A 16,765-nucleotide genomic window follows, 5' to 3' on the forward strand; every position below is an offset into this window, starting at 1 on the left:
ACCTCATTTCATTGAAAAAAAGAACTTAAATACGAACTTAAAGAGAGAACCACATCATCAACCCATTTACCCCACTAACATGACACATATTTGTGATTAAATACTAATTTTTTATTCCTTTACCGAATTTTAGTCGAAATCCAAAATTTCGGCCCAAAAAACAACATAATGTGCAGCTTTACCCAATTTCGGCTGAAATTTCAGGATTTCGGCCGAAATTTCAGGATTTCGGCCGAAATTTCAGGATTTCGGCTAAAATTTCCGTTTCGGTTACCCCGGAAATTACCTCCTAGACCGAAATTTAAAACCTTGGTTATACACTAGATGGGGCTGGCCCAGGGAGGGGAGCGAATAAATATAACACTTCCCAAAATAAAATATTAAAAGTTAGGATTTGCTAGGCAATTTCACAATATCCTATTTATGACATATTATATGTTAAGAAAGGGGCTTGATTCTCTTAATATATCATTTCCCTTATTTTATTAATATAACTACCCTCTTGGTTGAGGATCAAAGCCCTTTGCCAACTAGCTATCATTTCCTTTATTTTCTTCATACAACCACCCTCTTGGTCGAGGAACAAAGCATTTTGGCAGCGAGCTAGCTAGACGCTCAAGCCCTTTCTTAAATAATAATTATAATATATACTCTGTCATAAATAGGGAGATGGTATTTTCACTCCTTAAGCGCACGCTCCCCTTATAACGTGATTTGACTTGAAAAGTGGGCAACTCTAATGCTTTTTGACGTCAAATCACTTTATAAGGGGGGCACATGCGTGATGCGGGGGGTGAAAATATCATCGCCCTTTTTATATTGTATTTTGGGAATTGTTATATCCGCTTCCTTTTCTTCCCTGGGCCAACCCCCTCTAGTGTATTTATTTATTTTGATGGGTGCCTCTAGTGTATTTATAACTGCCCTTTTACACTACAAGCCGGGTGGCCCAGGTAAGAGAAAGGAGCGAATATATCATTTCCCCCCTTATATATATATATAAAGCGGAATCCTCTAAGCTGTGGTGGTGCCACATGGCACCCCCTCCTATACACGCAAGGGCTGCCTATAGCAATTAAAAGCTATTAAATCTCCTATTATATCTCTTTCTCTCTCCTAAATCTCTCTCACCAATTAATAAAGTTTTCTCTTCACGTTTGGTAGGCCACGATGAATCACGATTCATAAACATAAAAATAGCGCATCTGTTGAAATAATAATTAAAAAAGCCATTCCATATGTGTTGTTTCTTATATCTGTATTTAAAGCTTCGAGATGATATTGATATACTTTTTCCAAAAAGCATGTTTCCATTTATTTATAAGAAATCAAATAAGGAACGGTTGTTTTATGATTGGCTGCCTTTTGCCATTCCATATTTCTCTCTCTATACGCATATCATTCCTATATTTTCGACCTCTCCTAAATTTCTCAAACGCGTACACGTTACGAGATCACTATCTAATCTTTCTTCTATATGGTATTAAAGGCAAGTAAATTTCCCATTCTCAAAACGTTTCCCCAATAAATCCTTTCGTTTATCTTTTTCAATTCTACATTAAAATTCCATTTCCAATTCGCCATTATATCAGACTATTCTTATAAATTTCTTCATGTGGTGTGAGGTAAGAGGAAGAGAATGCAAATCTGAGAATGATCCATTCTCAGCGAAAAGAGGCGTCTCTTTCACAAATTTATATCTATTCCAAACACCTGCTCTCATTTCTCTGTGTTTTTTTTGTCTTTTCATATTATTCTTCCAATGCATAAATGGGTGTTGTATTAGCAAGTTAACGCCACCGATGTGTTGCAGAAGTTTGACCGATTCCATTGTAAAAAGTGCTTGCATTTCAGGTTCATCTCTCCTGTTCATTTTTTATTTCGTCTTTTTATTTTTTTTAAAAGTAGATACATATTTAAAATTTTCATTTGGGCTAATTGCTATTGATAAATTTAATTAATCTTGCAGCCATGTGTATGCATTCCTCTCATGCATTCACCCTTTAGCAAAAATTTCATAATTATAATAATATAAGAGCAAGTGAAAAGGCAATTTGGCTGAAACATGGGCTTCAAGCCCGAGAGAAAGCTTAATTGGCCTTCGAATCACATGTTGATTTGCCATTTTCAAGGTCCTTGATAATGACCTTGGTTGAAAATTTTCAAAGATAACCTTCATAATTAGCCATCGAATCACATGCTGATGTGTTATTTTGTCCATCCACTCTCACCTTATTTCTCTTGGAGCTCTATTATTGTATGCGAATTACAAATCTATTCACCTAGAAATTGAGATAGTTTCACTTCATTTTTTTTTTTTTTTAAGGTCCCACAAATTTTATTTTATTCAGTTTATTCGCCATTTACAAATATGACTGCTTTCTTATTTTCTATTTTCACTTCTATGATTTTTCATGTGTATGTTGGGAAATACTATTCTTAGTTGGAATCTTTTATTAATTGCTAAACTGAAGCATCATTTAGAAAGATTTGATCAGTTACTATAGAAAATTCATTTACTAATTTTTACCTAATTATATGCTGTTATTAGGTATGATATTTAGCTCAATCAACTTTCCCTTTCTATGGGTTTCTTTCCCATCAAAATTAACATTCAACCCTTGCATCGCACGGTTGGTCCCACTAGGTTTTGTTAACAGAGAGGTTAACGAAATAAGAGATTTTTCATTTCTTCTCTATGGTCATTGAATGGGTTAACGATTAGGAATACTTATTCGTCATGAATTATTTTCCATTGTTCTCTCTCTACCTTTTCATTAGTTGTTAGAGCGACAGCTTTTCCCCTCTGTTCTTATGTTCCTATACAGGATCAAAGTGAACCCTAAAACATGATCACCTTTTAGGTGATCGAGATCTGCGGCCAGATAAGAAATCTGTTAGGAGAAAAAATCTATTAGAAAAAACTAATTTCACGCATAAAAGCTGATTTAGAAATACTATAAAAGCAAACAATTTTTCACTGTCATATATTTTTAAAACTTTAGTTTCTTCTAACGCCGGTGCGGGTCTGCAACTAGTTTTCTTAATATAACTACGCTCTTGGTTAAGGAACAAAGCCTTTTGCCAATGAGCTAGGCTATAGGCTCAAGCCCCTCTCTTAATACATACTTCATTATAAATAAGATAGTGCCAAGTTGCCTAGCTAATCCCCGAACAGGCATCCATGCGTGAAAAAAAAGAAAATTTTAATATGTAGCACACAATTTTCTCTACTGGGCCCCACCACAGATGGGACCGAGATCAAAGATCTCCGGCAAAGGCAATCCTGACCCTCCGTATTGTCAAGCAATTTTTTTAACAGTCTAAGCCGTCCATCTTCCTTCCAACTTTAAGAACGGTTAAGACCATGCATCCGAGAATTTGCTGGGCCACTGCCAATCTATGATGGGGACCCACAAATTAATGGTTAGGATCATTTGAAAAGATGGTCCTCATATGTACTTCTACCCACACCCTTTCTAATATGGAGAATGATAAGATGAGATGCCAGACCCATGGATATACTCCAAAGAAAGGTCCTACCAGATGGACGATTAGGATCAATCAAAGGTGGGACCGAGCATGACATAGTGAGAATAGCTCCTTATATTTACAACTGAAGAATTTCATTGCAAATGGTCCAATTACAATAAGCTAAAACTGAGTTCTGTTCTCTGATTTATCAATTCAAGCAAATCCTATTCAATATATGGATAAATCTATGATACATGATATCGACACAAACACAAGTATACAACAAGTGCACTTTTTATCAAAACAAATAGCACAAGAAAGTATGAGTATACCTTCAAATAATTGGAGCAACTAGTTGTTACCTTTGCCTGCATAATTCATTCAAGGGGGACTGAAGTATTCTTGTGCTAGTCTCTGATGCCTTTAAGACTCCATGTATTGGGATGCTGGTGGGCTTATTTTGGTCTGGTCGAAGCCTGTAAGTTCGGTCAATGAGTCAATGCTATATAATAGTCTATGTTTGGAAACCATTATTTTTTTTTCATGGAATATTAGCTTTACCAAGTGTTGAAAGAGGGGCAGGGAGAGTAGGAGAGGGAGGGAATTTTGAGAGGGCATGAGTGAGGAGATGCTGTGAAGTGGGAGAAAAATAAGGGAAAATAAAACTCTATTCAATGGCTGCAACCCTTCTTGCCCCTCTCCAACCACTTGATAAACCAATATTCCATGGGAAACAAAAAAACTTTCATGGCTGCCAAACATGGCCCAGCTGTTTATGCTGAGATGGAACAACTGATGTTGATCTCTCACACCCTAACATCAGGCCATAAAACTTGACCCAAATAATTTTGTTATTCAACTTTAATGGGAGTTGGAGAGCGTACCATAAGCCCCACGGATCTCCACTTCTCTCCATTCTTGGACAAGGGCACAGCAGCAACACAACAGATGTGAGAGGAAATCATCGCATAGGCCACCCTGAAAATGAAGCAGTACAACAAAGCAATCATTGGTGAATGAGCAAAATGTTAAAGATAAGTGGCTCAACATAAGGTTACACAGACTGAACAAATTTCTTTTGCCCTATTTCCTTTTCCATGATTTGTTTTTTGGACAAAGAAGCCCAATATAATGAGATTCCATGAGTGTTTGCAGTAGATCACAAGTGGTAGATTTCTCATGAAGTTTCATAAACATATGATTATTTTAAGAAAACACACACAAGGCTGCGATATTGAATGTTATGGAACATTTCACTCATCTAGAAAGTCGGAAGGGCATTGCATTATTTTGCTAATAGATTTCAACTAATGTTTATGAATTCAATAAGGCAAACACTGACTTGACCGAGCCTAGTCAATCAAAGCCTCATTTAACTCGCTCGAGTAAATCAAAACTAGTTGGGTCAACGATTAGGTTGCTGAAATCAACCCTGGGTGTTCCTTGGGCATATGTTCTTACTCAGTAGTCAGTAGTCAGTAGTCAGTAGTCAGTACAGCCTTTAAACATTGTTCTTAAGCATTTCAAATACTTTCTCGGGCCAAACACGCAACCTAGTTGCCTAAGTTTTACCTTGAGTAGTTAATGACAGGGTAGAAGTTTTTAAACCTTGCCTTTGACATATGCTCATATGGCGAGCCAGAAATTGAATCAAGCCTAGCACAAACCAAAAATGTTTCTTTAACTTAGGGATTTTCATTGACAATCACTTTTTTTTAATGGTTTCATGATCATAGCTATTATTAAAATGATAAATGAAAATAAACAATCAAATGAATTTGAAGGTGGGCACTTACCATCATTGTTTTAAATTTCGGCTGAAATTTCGGATTTCGGTGGGGTCCAAAATCAATAAATTTTGGATTTCGGTTTCAATTTCGCCCGAAATTAGGTCATTTTGACCGAAATTGGGTCATTTAAATCCATGCTTACTATGATGAATAGGTGCAACTTCTCTTTAAGAACTTGCTATATCCGCAAAGTTGAATTATCATAAATTTTAACAATTAAATCAAGAGCTGGAAAATGAGTTGCCATGGGGTAAACTTAAAAAATTAGATCACGAGCTAGAGAAAGAGTTACCGTGATGTTCAACGTCTTGCGGAGCTTCCTCCTGATGCAGCAAGTGTAGCAACAGCATGAAAATATCAAAGAATAGGCCATCAGCTCATTGCATGCATCTCCTGGAGCTGATAAACAAAGCATCCAATGTTACAATTAAGATAGCTCCTATGACATATCTATTGCTTCAAGTATGCCATGACTATTGCTTCAAAGATGGCAATAAAAAATATGCCTCGTTTAGTCATCTTGAGAGATAACTAGAAAATTAAAATATCACAACAGGGCAAAGATTAGCCCACACAAGGTCAGCCCTATAACAAGAAAATTTCACTCTTTTTTTATTTTTTTATTTTTTTGAAAATTAAAAATTTGGACTATTCTTCTTTTTTTATTATTAACTCGTCTTTAATGTATACTTGTTGTTATCCCCACTCCTCTAAACCTATATCACTAAACAAACACTTTTTCAATATTATTTTCAGTGTATCCTATTGGTATCTCTTTCTCGATGCATATTGGAGAGGGAAGATAACTAGATTAGATTGATGAAAGCATTGTTATTTAACGATCTCATGTTTCTTTGAGACTTATATGTGCTTAATCTTAAGATTTTATTAGTTTGCTAAATAAATATCGTATTTATTCTGTTGCAAATTATGATCAATAGTCAGTGATTTTATATGTAAATATGCATACGGGCATGCCCCCATTTCTATATTTTTATGGATTGTCGTGTGGTACATTTCTGTCGACACTCGACACACGAATCCGTGCCCACAGATCATAGCTGAATTGGCTGGCTTAGTTGAGTCGAAGATGGCCCAGGTAGGGTCAAGGCCAAAACCAGTTCAGAGAAGATACGAACTTAGTACTGGTCGTTAAGATACACCCGACATTCCAATGCATTGAGGCCACGTTTGGATACCCACAAGATTTAGATTTGGATTTCTCACATTTGCAGTTAAATTTGGAACTGGATCAGATCCTTAGATTTCCAAATCAGCTACAACAATGAAAAAAAATCCGATTTTCAAATCTGTTCCGCAAGATATTATTTGGAAATCAATATTTGTGGCAATTACCTTCACCCTCGCTGCTCCTCGACCTTGCTGCAGCAGCAGCTAGACGCCCCTCCCTCCCTCTCGTACAACAAGAGCATGAGGATGATTGATGTATTTTGTATCCAAAACTCAAATCCAAATACAAATACAAAAACAAAAACATGAGGTATCCAAACATGGCCTATGTGAATTAGATGGCCACTATGCTCATTCTGATGTATAGAGTTTTCTGGAACATGAACAATAATTGTTTCTATCTGGGGATTTTCTCAACAATAACTATGTTATTTGTTCAAGTTCCGTAGTGGAAAAATGATTGGTAAAGTTACAAAATATACATAATTTTGATTTCATTGTGCTAATAAGGATCAAAAAGCCAAAGACTGCTCAAAAAAGACAAAGCTTGGCCATGAACATACAAATAAACCAGGGCGATCAACATAATAGGGATTTTTATAAGCCAAACAATTACATTAGAGGAAACATCTAATTAACAAGCTAAGATCAGCCACAACATGCTCTTTCTGTCTAGGTTTACAGATCAACTCAATCAGCCTAACAAGAATTCCGTGAGGTTACCTGTCTAGCTTCTGTTAAGAGCGGGACATCCTAAAATGGCTTTCAGTTTACAAACTAATTCAATCATCCTCACAGGATATCTATGAGGTCATTTGTCATGGTTCTGTTAAGAGCAAGACATCCTAAAATTGCTAAGATTACAAAATATTTTAAAATCAAACAGTTCATAACTCCCAGGTCCCAGCAATGACTATAAAAAAATCAAGATAAATTATCTGTAACAATATTAATATTTACTTACACATATGCCTGTTAGAGGCCACTGTAGCTATCTTTGAAAATGTTCCACAGGGATAGAAGAAAGTCTTAATACCTGCAAAAGAATAATAAAATGGATGTGAAATTTCTTACCAGAAAAAATTCTAACAGTGCAACATGGATACGAACTTTTTTTTTTTTTTTTTTGGAATGGTAACATCAATATGAACTTAATCAGGTAAGTTCCAAATGAATACCTTTCGTCCAAGAAAAAGCTTCTCGTTCACTAGTTATACAACTAATAGTTGAGAAACCATTATTTAACATACCAAACAAAAACTCACAAACCATCATTCAATAGATAGAACAAAAACTCGTGGAAGTCTAGAAGAAAGCTATTGCCATGGCCATGCAAATATGTCAAAATGTGAATGGGGTAATTAAAAGTGGTATTTAAAAGGAAAGGGCAACTGTGTAGATACTAAGCTATATGGATACAAGAAAGAGTTAAAGGTGTATTATTGAATATAATGTAGCAATCCTACTAAAAATATCTAGTTTGAATATGAATAATTAAATAATCTAAGAGGTATATAAATTCATAAGAAAAGACAAAGACAATCCCTCATTGCACGAACTCCCTTATTTCTGAAAATAATAACCTCACTAATTAATTGTTGTCCCAAAAGGAGAGTTGGGCTTTTTAATGCCTTTCAGTTCGGCATGACATGATCGTCTGTGCAGATCATAGTGACCAGAAACGACAAGCCAAGACATATATGGGAACTGGGGACGGGTTGGATATACAGGCCTTCCTGATTTTGGGAAAGTCTGTGGAGGAATGATAGGAAAGATGGGAAGCGCAAAGTGCAGAGATGAGAGAATATGGCGTAAGTGCAGAGATGAGAGAATATAAATCTTGTTATAAGTAGAGACAATACACATTGGCTAAGCATAGTAAGCATACTTTTTGCTCACAGTTATAAATCTTGAATAACCTATACTGTACATCCAAAATAGGAGGCTAAAGCACAAGGGCAAGCGTGTTTGGATCAGGTAGCATTCCAATATATAATATTCTCAATTAGGCCTTCTTCTAAGGTTCTTCGGCCATGTTTTGACGGTGTGCATATTTTGTAAATACAGTCAGCAAAACGTTTTTAACAGGTGACTAAATTTTAGTACTAAAATGCAAAAACAGAAGTAAAATGGAAGGCTAAGATGCATACCCTAGAAATAACAAAAACCCAAAACAGTTCATGTGGACAGACCACTACACAATCAACTCTAAAACTGGTAAGACTATCTATCAGTCATACTGTTGCCTTCTCTATGAATGTACAATCCTCAAATCCGTGGATATATATTTATACTTACGATTTCAATTTGGTAAGAAGAAACGAGAAAATTCTCAAATTTAACTAATATCATACGAGGCCTTCTATGAGGTCCCCAACATGAACAAATTTAACTTCTACCAAACTGGAAACTCAGAGGCATCTGTAAACAAATCGTGAGTATTGGATATAAACAAATCCTGATTAATAAGTGGATCTCATTGTAGTGCACACAGAAAATGCAGCAGACCAGGCAAGGCATAAGACAAATGTGTACTAAGAAGGAAAAGGCATTTAACTAATGGCTCTCAACTTGCCAATATAAAGATCGCTGGGTTGTGATTTTACTGTATGGCTTCAATATAATGGAACTGGCTATTGGGCGGTAAGTGAGAACTTACATAAGTATGGCTCTGAACAGCAACCAAGTAAATCTGAATGCCATTCTTCATGTCGATGTGATCCTCTAGCTGATACCAGATCATGTCCTGATGAGATTGGAGAAGCATTCCTGCACAAAGTCAATATGGTTTCAGAGACCTTCTATATAACATCGAACACTCAAACACATACAGTCATTTAAAAATAACAAATGCCATTTTAATACACATGAGTTCATATAAATTTAATTCTGTTGAATCATTTCCAGATAAGTAGAAATAAATCAATGTAACAAATATAAAAGTAAAATAATATAAATAAAGATTTGAGCCAATACAGTGTGTGGTTGAGTAGCTTGTTATGATGCAATTTACCTGAAGATTTTGATGGCAAACACTCATTTATCATAGTAGGATTAAATAACACTGCCCAACTCAAACAAGGGTAATTTCATAATATAGTTTTCTTGAAAGGTTTAATTTAAAATCTCTCTAGGGCAGAAGAATTAGTTTCCTCGGTTTGTATTAAATTATTCAACATGGAATTAAAGCACCACTAGTCATGAAGTTTCTTCTTCTTCATTTTTTTTTTTTTTTTTTGAAAGGATAGCTGAAATTAATTAAAAGAAAAGAAAGCTACAAGGGGTCGAGGTTGCCCCTCATAGAGCGCCTCTCAACAAACACAAGATTTAGCTAAAAGTACTTCCTATTACTTATCCTGCACTGCCATTAGGGGTTGGTGTGCCGGCTCCATACTTTTGGGATCCAGTAATTGAAAGAATGGAAAGGAAACTAGCATCATGGAAAAAGAAATATCTTTATTTTGGTGGGAGATTAACCTTATTAAGGCAGCAATAGAAAATCTTCCAGTCTTTATACCGTTACATAAGTTACCGGCTAAGGTGGCAAGTAGAATGGAAAAACTACAAAGCGATTTATTATGGGAATGAGGTGAATCAAACAAAGGTTGAAACATCTAATGAAATGAGAGAAAGTAAGCAAAAATGGGATACAGTTATTGGGGAGAAATATGGAAGCGAATTGGGGAATGGGGAGAGTAAGGACCTTGGTAAAGGTGGTGCATGGGTGATCCATTCGTCTGTCAAGATTAAAAAAAGGTCTAGAGTTGGAATTAGTGTGGGAAGGGGGAAGGGTAGTAGGTTTTGGGAGGATTTGTAGTTAGGAGAGCCTCTGCTGTGCCATGCATTCCGGAAATTATAGCTCCTAGCAATGGGCGAGAGCTTGTGACTACCTTGATAGAAGGGGGGATGGGTCTTTCTTTTGGGACATTAGGCATAGGAGTAATCTAAAACAAATTGAAATTGATGACTTCTCTAGGATGGGTCTTCCTCTTGGGACATTAGGCATAGGAGGAACCTAAAACAAATTGAAATTGATGACTTATCTAACCTACTAGGAGACCATGGCATACTTTACTTATCTAGTCATGAACCGGAAAAAAGAATATGAACACCAGACATGCAAGGAACCTTCTTTGTTCAATCATTTTTCCATGATGTTCTAAACGAGGAAGGTAGATTTCCCATAGCACAAATCTAGAAGGCGACCATAGCACCACCTAGGTTAGTGGCTTTCACATGGACAGTTGTGCTAAAGAATAAGATAAACATGTGTGATAGTCTCAAACATAGAAATTTTAGACTTATAAGTAGATGTGTGTTTTGTTAAAATATGGAAGAAAGTCTCGATCATCGATTGCTTCATTGTGTTTTTTGCTCGTAAAATATGGTGCATGATCTTACATTGTTTTGGGATTTCATGGATATTCCATTCCTAAATGAAAAATAAATAAATAATAAATACATAAATAAATAAAGTTGTTCTCGATTGGGGAAGAAATTCTTTTTGTGGGGTTGGGAAATCAAATTAGAAAATGGTGACTTATGTAATAGGTTGGCATATTTTTGGAAGGAAAGGAACAATCAAATATTGAATGAAAGAAGTAGAGCTTCAGGACGTGCCATTTCGGATATAAAAATTAGCCTACTCGTATGGGCAAATGGTAGCAAGAAGTTGCACTCCTATCGGATGGTTAAAAGGAATTTTGATGGAAGTTCAATAGGCAAACCGTGGATGCCAGGTATGTGAAGTTTTTTCGTGACTCAGATGAGAGAATTATCAATTCCTATTCATGGCTGTCTGGTGTTTCTGATTCGAACGAAACAGAAGTAGCGATGTTAAGTGGTCTGAAAATTTTCTCCCCCTCACTTAGTGGACAATTGGTACTAAAAGTGATTCTTCAAATGCAATCAATTGGACAAAGAGATTGGAGGCTGGACCATGGAAGCTAGCGGGGGTCACTATGAAGATTTGAGACTAATGCAATCAAATTCAACTACAGATCTGGCACCGGCATCGGTATGCAAATGCATTGGCAGATGTACAAGGATTTTGGAAGGATTCATCTGCGTATTCAGGGCTGTTTTTTTTTTTTTGGACAGTACGTAGCTTGGAGAAGGGCATGCATTGGGCCTGTCTGTAATTTTGTAACATTTTTTGTGCGGTACCCCATCTATGGGGACTCTTCGACCCAATAATTGTGATTTTTCATTTAAATAAATTAATGCTATTTTTAAAAAAAGAAAGAAATTAAGCCTGTGATTGGGTCCACTGCAGCAGAAGAACCCTAAAAAAGAATCCACTTCCCCTCGAATCATTCACTGCACTAGAAAGTACTCAATAAGCCACTCAGAATAACTATTATTTGTTTGGTTTGACCAAGACCTGAGCAACCAAGAGGCCATGTAAATCCAAGAGCACGAAACCAATCTCCAAGCTACATTTCTGTTTAGAAGAGAGAGAGAGAGAGAACCAAATCAGAGCTAAAACCACTTAAAAGAAATCATAAGCCTTAAGACTCTTACCTTCTTTTTTTTTGAATGGCAAAGACTCTTACTTATTATTATCCCTTTTGAGGAAAATCTCTAGAAAAAAGAACTCACATGGGTGGTGAATCATCAGCTTTAGCCAAATCGACCGGATTGTGGCCTACTAAGTCAGCATAGGCTTGCCAAAGAGAGAGGAGAACGATGGAAGAACATGGCAATAGAGTAGGTGCCATGAACAAATCTCACCAGCAGAGGAACCATCGTAAGATAAATGGCTTGAGTCGCCAGAACTAACCAGCTGGGTACTGAGCAAACCAACGAGCTTGCTGACTTATTCAGCATTCACCAGGACTAACACAACTAGCTCACCGCCTTTCTTTCTTGATCAGTTCTTGATTTTTCTTCATTCCATGTGAGATTATGGAAAGTGTTAAATTTTGTAATATGATTTTTCATTTTATTTTTTTGTGTTTATCACCTTTCCTTTCGCCCTGGAGGGTATTCAGACTTTCTAGATTTTTTTTTTTGTTATATACAATTGGACTGATTGAACTAATCATTCATGATGCTAGAATCAAAGAGGAATGCCTCCAACTTACAGTGGAAACAGGAAACCATAAGATTCGCAAATTAATGAACTCTTGCTTACCCATTCAATTTTTGCAGCTATATGACAATGACTGTAATAAGCACATGAATACAACATTATAAATGGAAAAACAAATAATTAACAAGCATGCTTCACAATTTTTCACTGTCGTACAAAAAAATAGAAGCAAACCTCGAAGCCGTATGTGAATCACTATGTTGTCCAACATAGGGTACCATGGCGAGATGTCCTTCATCATTGGCATCGGAATAATTGGGCTCTACTTTGTTTGAATTTAGGATATTTGAACTCTTGTCTGGTAGAGAATTTGCCACAGATTCTGTGACATCAATCAAATGCTGAATCACTTCACATTGACCAACATCCATATTAGCTTGTGATATTTGTAGTTCAACTTGGAGCTTCTCATTCTCTTTTTGAAGGGCTTCATCAAAAGCCAAGTTTGGATAAGGACAAGAAAGAGACTTTTTCAGCACCATTGCGTCATTTGTTGAGGGATCAGGCTTTAAAATTACATCTTGAACCTTTCTGTCATCATCATCGAAAGTGTATTCACGTTGATCCCTCTCAATATCTTCCAATCTTTCCTGAAAAATGGGAAATTTTGTGAGAAATATATCAATAAAAGAAATATTAACATATCTTGCAGAGTTTATCACCAAGATAGCGGGGAACAAAGTAGTGGGCATTCCCCTTGGATTCAACATAATGACTTTCTCATTGATCGCTGCATAAATAAATAAACAGAAGTGGTGTTCAAAAGCAAAAATTTATGTTGATCTTTTATTAGTGTGATACTATCCCACCAATCAAAGGGAAAAGGGACATTGACTGCCCGTGAAGTAAGATAAGCAAGTCTGAAAAGTTGCTAGAGTAGTGAAAGAAACTTTTGACATCATTTATAGGTTCTCGACTGACATGCCTTATGGATAGAGCTGATCTTGACACAATGTTTTTACTCAACACACAAAATTGCCTTAATTGGAAAACCATTCATGATAAGCGATGTTCGGGTCACTATTAAAGCTCTGGAAAACTACTGTCGTTTCCATGTTCCCAGGCTGGGACAATGTATCTTTCTCTATCTTGAAAATAATAATCTATCATTCTATCCACTGTCAAATGTTTTCCACAAAATTTTATGTTCCCTAGAGGCCATGTTGGACTGAATCGAGGATGAATTCTAAGTATCAAAGCCATAGCACTACATAATGTTTATCTGACTTAGTTCCAATCTTTTGTTATATGCTCGCGTCATGTTCCAGGTGAAAGGTGCGGCCGATAAATGATTTCAAAATTTCTTTTAGGCTAGAGGCAGCAACTAAAAAGCAAAGTGACTACAATTCATTTTTTGTTCATTTGTCCATTTTGGTAGGTGAGTTACATTTAAACACCAACCAAAACTAGATTCCTCTGGGCCTCATACCATTACACCCATGACAATGGCCTTTTCACCCAACAGTTACTTGGTAAGTTCAAGAGGAAGATGGCATGGAATCAAGTGTTGTGCCCCAGCAGTTAGGAAGTCAAATATAAACTCATGTGTCGGATTCTGGCTAACACACCCATAAAACAAAACAATAATAAAGAAAAAATAAACAATAATAAAGAAAAAATAAAAACAAATGAGTGAATAGTTCTCAGGCATCATTAGCAGCTATTGGAACTAAACAGACAGAAAACAAAATATGGTCACCTACCAGATATCCAATCAACAACAACAAAATATTAAGAATTTAAAAAAAAAAATAACAATCAGCAATACTAAAAGGACAAAACCACAAGTCAGATCCAGCCCAAAGGTAATGAATTCTACAGAATACAATCCATCACCAAGACAAAAAAATATTGTTTAGTTGTTTACCATAAGTTTTGCTAATCAAATCTAACAATAAACAAAAAACCATAACCAAGAAGGGTGCAGTAACTTTGCAGAATTCTGACAAACAGAACAGATAAAAACCCACAAAATTCAAATCGGAAATCCTGAATAAAATTACCTTAAACCTTGCATTATCTACAAGCGTGATGAGCGGGACAATCTTTAAGTAACGATCAATCTCTCCCTGGGCCTTTCTGAACTGATAGACAATGTTCCACCCCATTGCCAGTAGATAAAGATAACTCCTATCCTGGCAACTATTCACCAATATGTAAGATCTTCTTAACGCATCTTCGAGCTGCTCCAATGGCTCACGGGTCTCTGGATACCTCTTCAGCTCTGAGATTTTGAGTTGCTGAAGCAAGTTTCCAATCAGCTTAAGGTGCTGTGCAAATTGCCTGCAGTTCTTCTTGTGCATGCGAGCCGTGTTCGCTGCCTTTACTATCATTGCAATCAGACGGACCGCATCTATACCCATGAGCTGCGCAAAATTCGCAAACGCACCCATGTTATCGCCCATCGTTTTCACCAACTTTCTGTCAAAACCTAAACCCTAAATTCTCAGCAATATCTGACTTCCATCTTCCTCAGACAGAGGTACATTCCATAAGACTTTCTATTTGTATCAGAATTCCATTGAAATCTCCAACAAGATGGTCAGAATTCACAATCCTGTGTGACTGATCACAAAGAAAGACACAATTTTCCAATCGAATTCACCTTTGATAAACCCTAATTTTTCAATAAGATAGTCAGAATTCACAATCCAGTGAAACTGATCACAGAGAAAGATTCAATTTTTCCCAATCGAATTCACCTTTGATAAACCCTAATTTTTCAACATCTTTTAGCAAACCTCTACCTTCCACCACCAATTCCAAAACAAAATCTTCATAAGATACTACCACATACAGTATTTCCCTACAACTGAGTCAAAATTCTTGATTTTTCAACCTCCTTCACCACTCGTGACTCAGTTCTTCAACGTTCTAGCCACTTTAACCTTCCATTCACACTATTCACATCCATCTTCCAGACAGAAAAAATCATTTCACCTAATGAAAACTGAACTTCGCCCAAAATCGAAGATTTCGGTTAGAGATGCATTGAAAGCTTCTGATAAACAAAAGATTTTCACAAATTTAGGTAATTTATCAGTTTCTTCACCGCAATTTCCAAATTCCAGATAGATCAAGAGCTCCTTTTCAAATATCATTTACAAACGGCCTGTTCCTACCAGATCTTCAACAGCAGAAGCAAAAAAGATAGCAAAATTCAAAATTAATGAAACAAAAGACCGATAAAAGATCAAAATAAAATTTCACTACTCTCTTTCCGTAACATTTCATCAAAAACTCAAAAATTAAATACGTTCTTCAACAAAAAAAATGAAAATTAAAAAAAAAAATCACCTAAATAGTAGCCTCATCTGCTGAATCCCCGCATTCCACAAAGATCAACCGCTCCTTCCACGAAAAATCCTTCAAAAATCGTCTTTTTTCACTACAAACTTCAACAAAAGGAGGTGAAAAAGTGCAAAACTTCCGAACGCTCAAATCTCAGAGAAAACCCGTGGATTTGTATGTTTCTTTCTTCGTTTTTCAGATGCATTCACTTTTCATGTCTCATTTTTCTTTCTTTTGTAGAAGAGACGAAGAAGCTTTTTTTTTCGTTTGTATTTTTATAAGTGGAGAGTCAGTCCAAACGAAGCCTTCTGCTTTGATTTCTGTGAGTTTCAGACATTGCTTTGCGCGAAAAAAGTTTTTTTCTGAGATTTTTAGGGTTCTGAAGGAGGAAGAGAAGACTGAGAATCACTCAAATGCTGTTGTTTTTTTCCTCTGCTCAGTGGCAGACACACTCACCTCTCTTTGGCTGTTACAGTGATAAAAGACGATGAAGGTTAATGGAGAGTGGACTGAGAAAGCCCTTTTGTTTTAAGATATTTACGTAACTGCCCCTCCTTATTTCTTGATGTCATAGATTCGCGGCGAGAATGACGGTAGGGGGATGTTTGAGTTTTTATATGGTTTAAGCCCGTATAGTCCGGTATGAGAAAGTACCGTACGGGCTGCACCATAGAATGATCCAAACCGTCCATTTGATGCGCCACAATGTAAATAGGTTGTGGCCTAAAAATCATTTCATAGGAGGATGTGGCCCATCAAATGGACGGTTTGGATCATCCTACGGTGTAGCTTTGCAGTTGAGAGAAGTGAATTTTTTTATCTTATGCGGTGTGTGCGCGTGAAGACCAGTTGTTTCAAAAAGTATAGTGGGGCCCAACAAATGAATGGTTGTAATCAGTAGATCGTTTCCAATTGGACGGTGTAT

At 36.4% G+C, this 16,765-nt stretch overlaps 1 protein-coding gene across 1 annotated transcript; it reads right to left on the minus strand.

The window, feature by feature from the left end:
• Positions 1-3,588: 3,588 nt before the first annotated feature.
• On the minus strand, positions 3,589-16,406 carry LOC143864104 (cell number regulator 13-like). The gene is made up of 8 exons (XM_077374898.1): positions 15,847-16,406; positions 14,553-15,676; positions 12,724-13,139; positions 9,115-9,224; positions 7,420-7,491; positions 5,557-5,663; positions 4,359-4,452; positions 3,589-3,950 (listed from the first exon to the last, which is right to left on the minus strand). Exons 2-8 carry the CDS (start codon positions 14,952-14,954, stop codon positions 3,898-3,900), a joined length of 1,254 nt encoding a protein of 417 aa, XP_077231013.1. The 5' UTR covers positions 14,955-15,676; positions 15,847-16,406; the 3' UTR covers positions 3,589-3,897.
• Between the last annotated feature and the right edge of the window lie 359 nt (positions 16,407-16,765).

This window comes from Tasmannia lanceolata, unplaced genomic scaffold, assembly GCF_043159265.1.
Source record: "Tasmannia lanceolata isolate RefF3 unplaced genomic scaffold, GAP_Taslan_0.1 ptg000048l, whole genome shotgun sequence".
NCBI classification, from domain to species: Eukaryota; Viridiplantae; Streptophyta; class Magnoliopsida; order Canellales; family Winteraceae; genus Tasmannia; species Tasmannia lanceolata.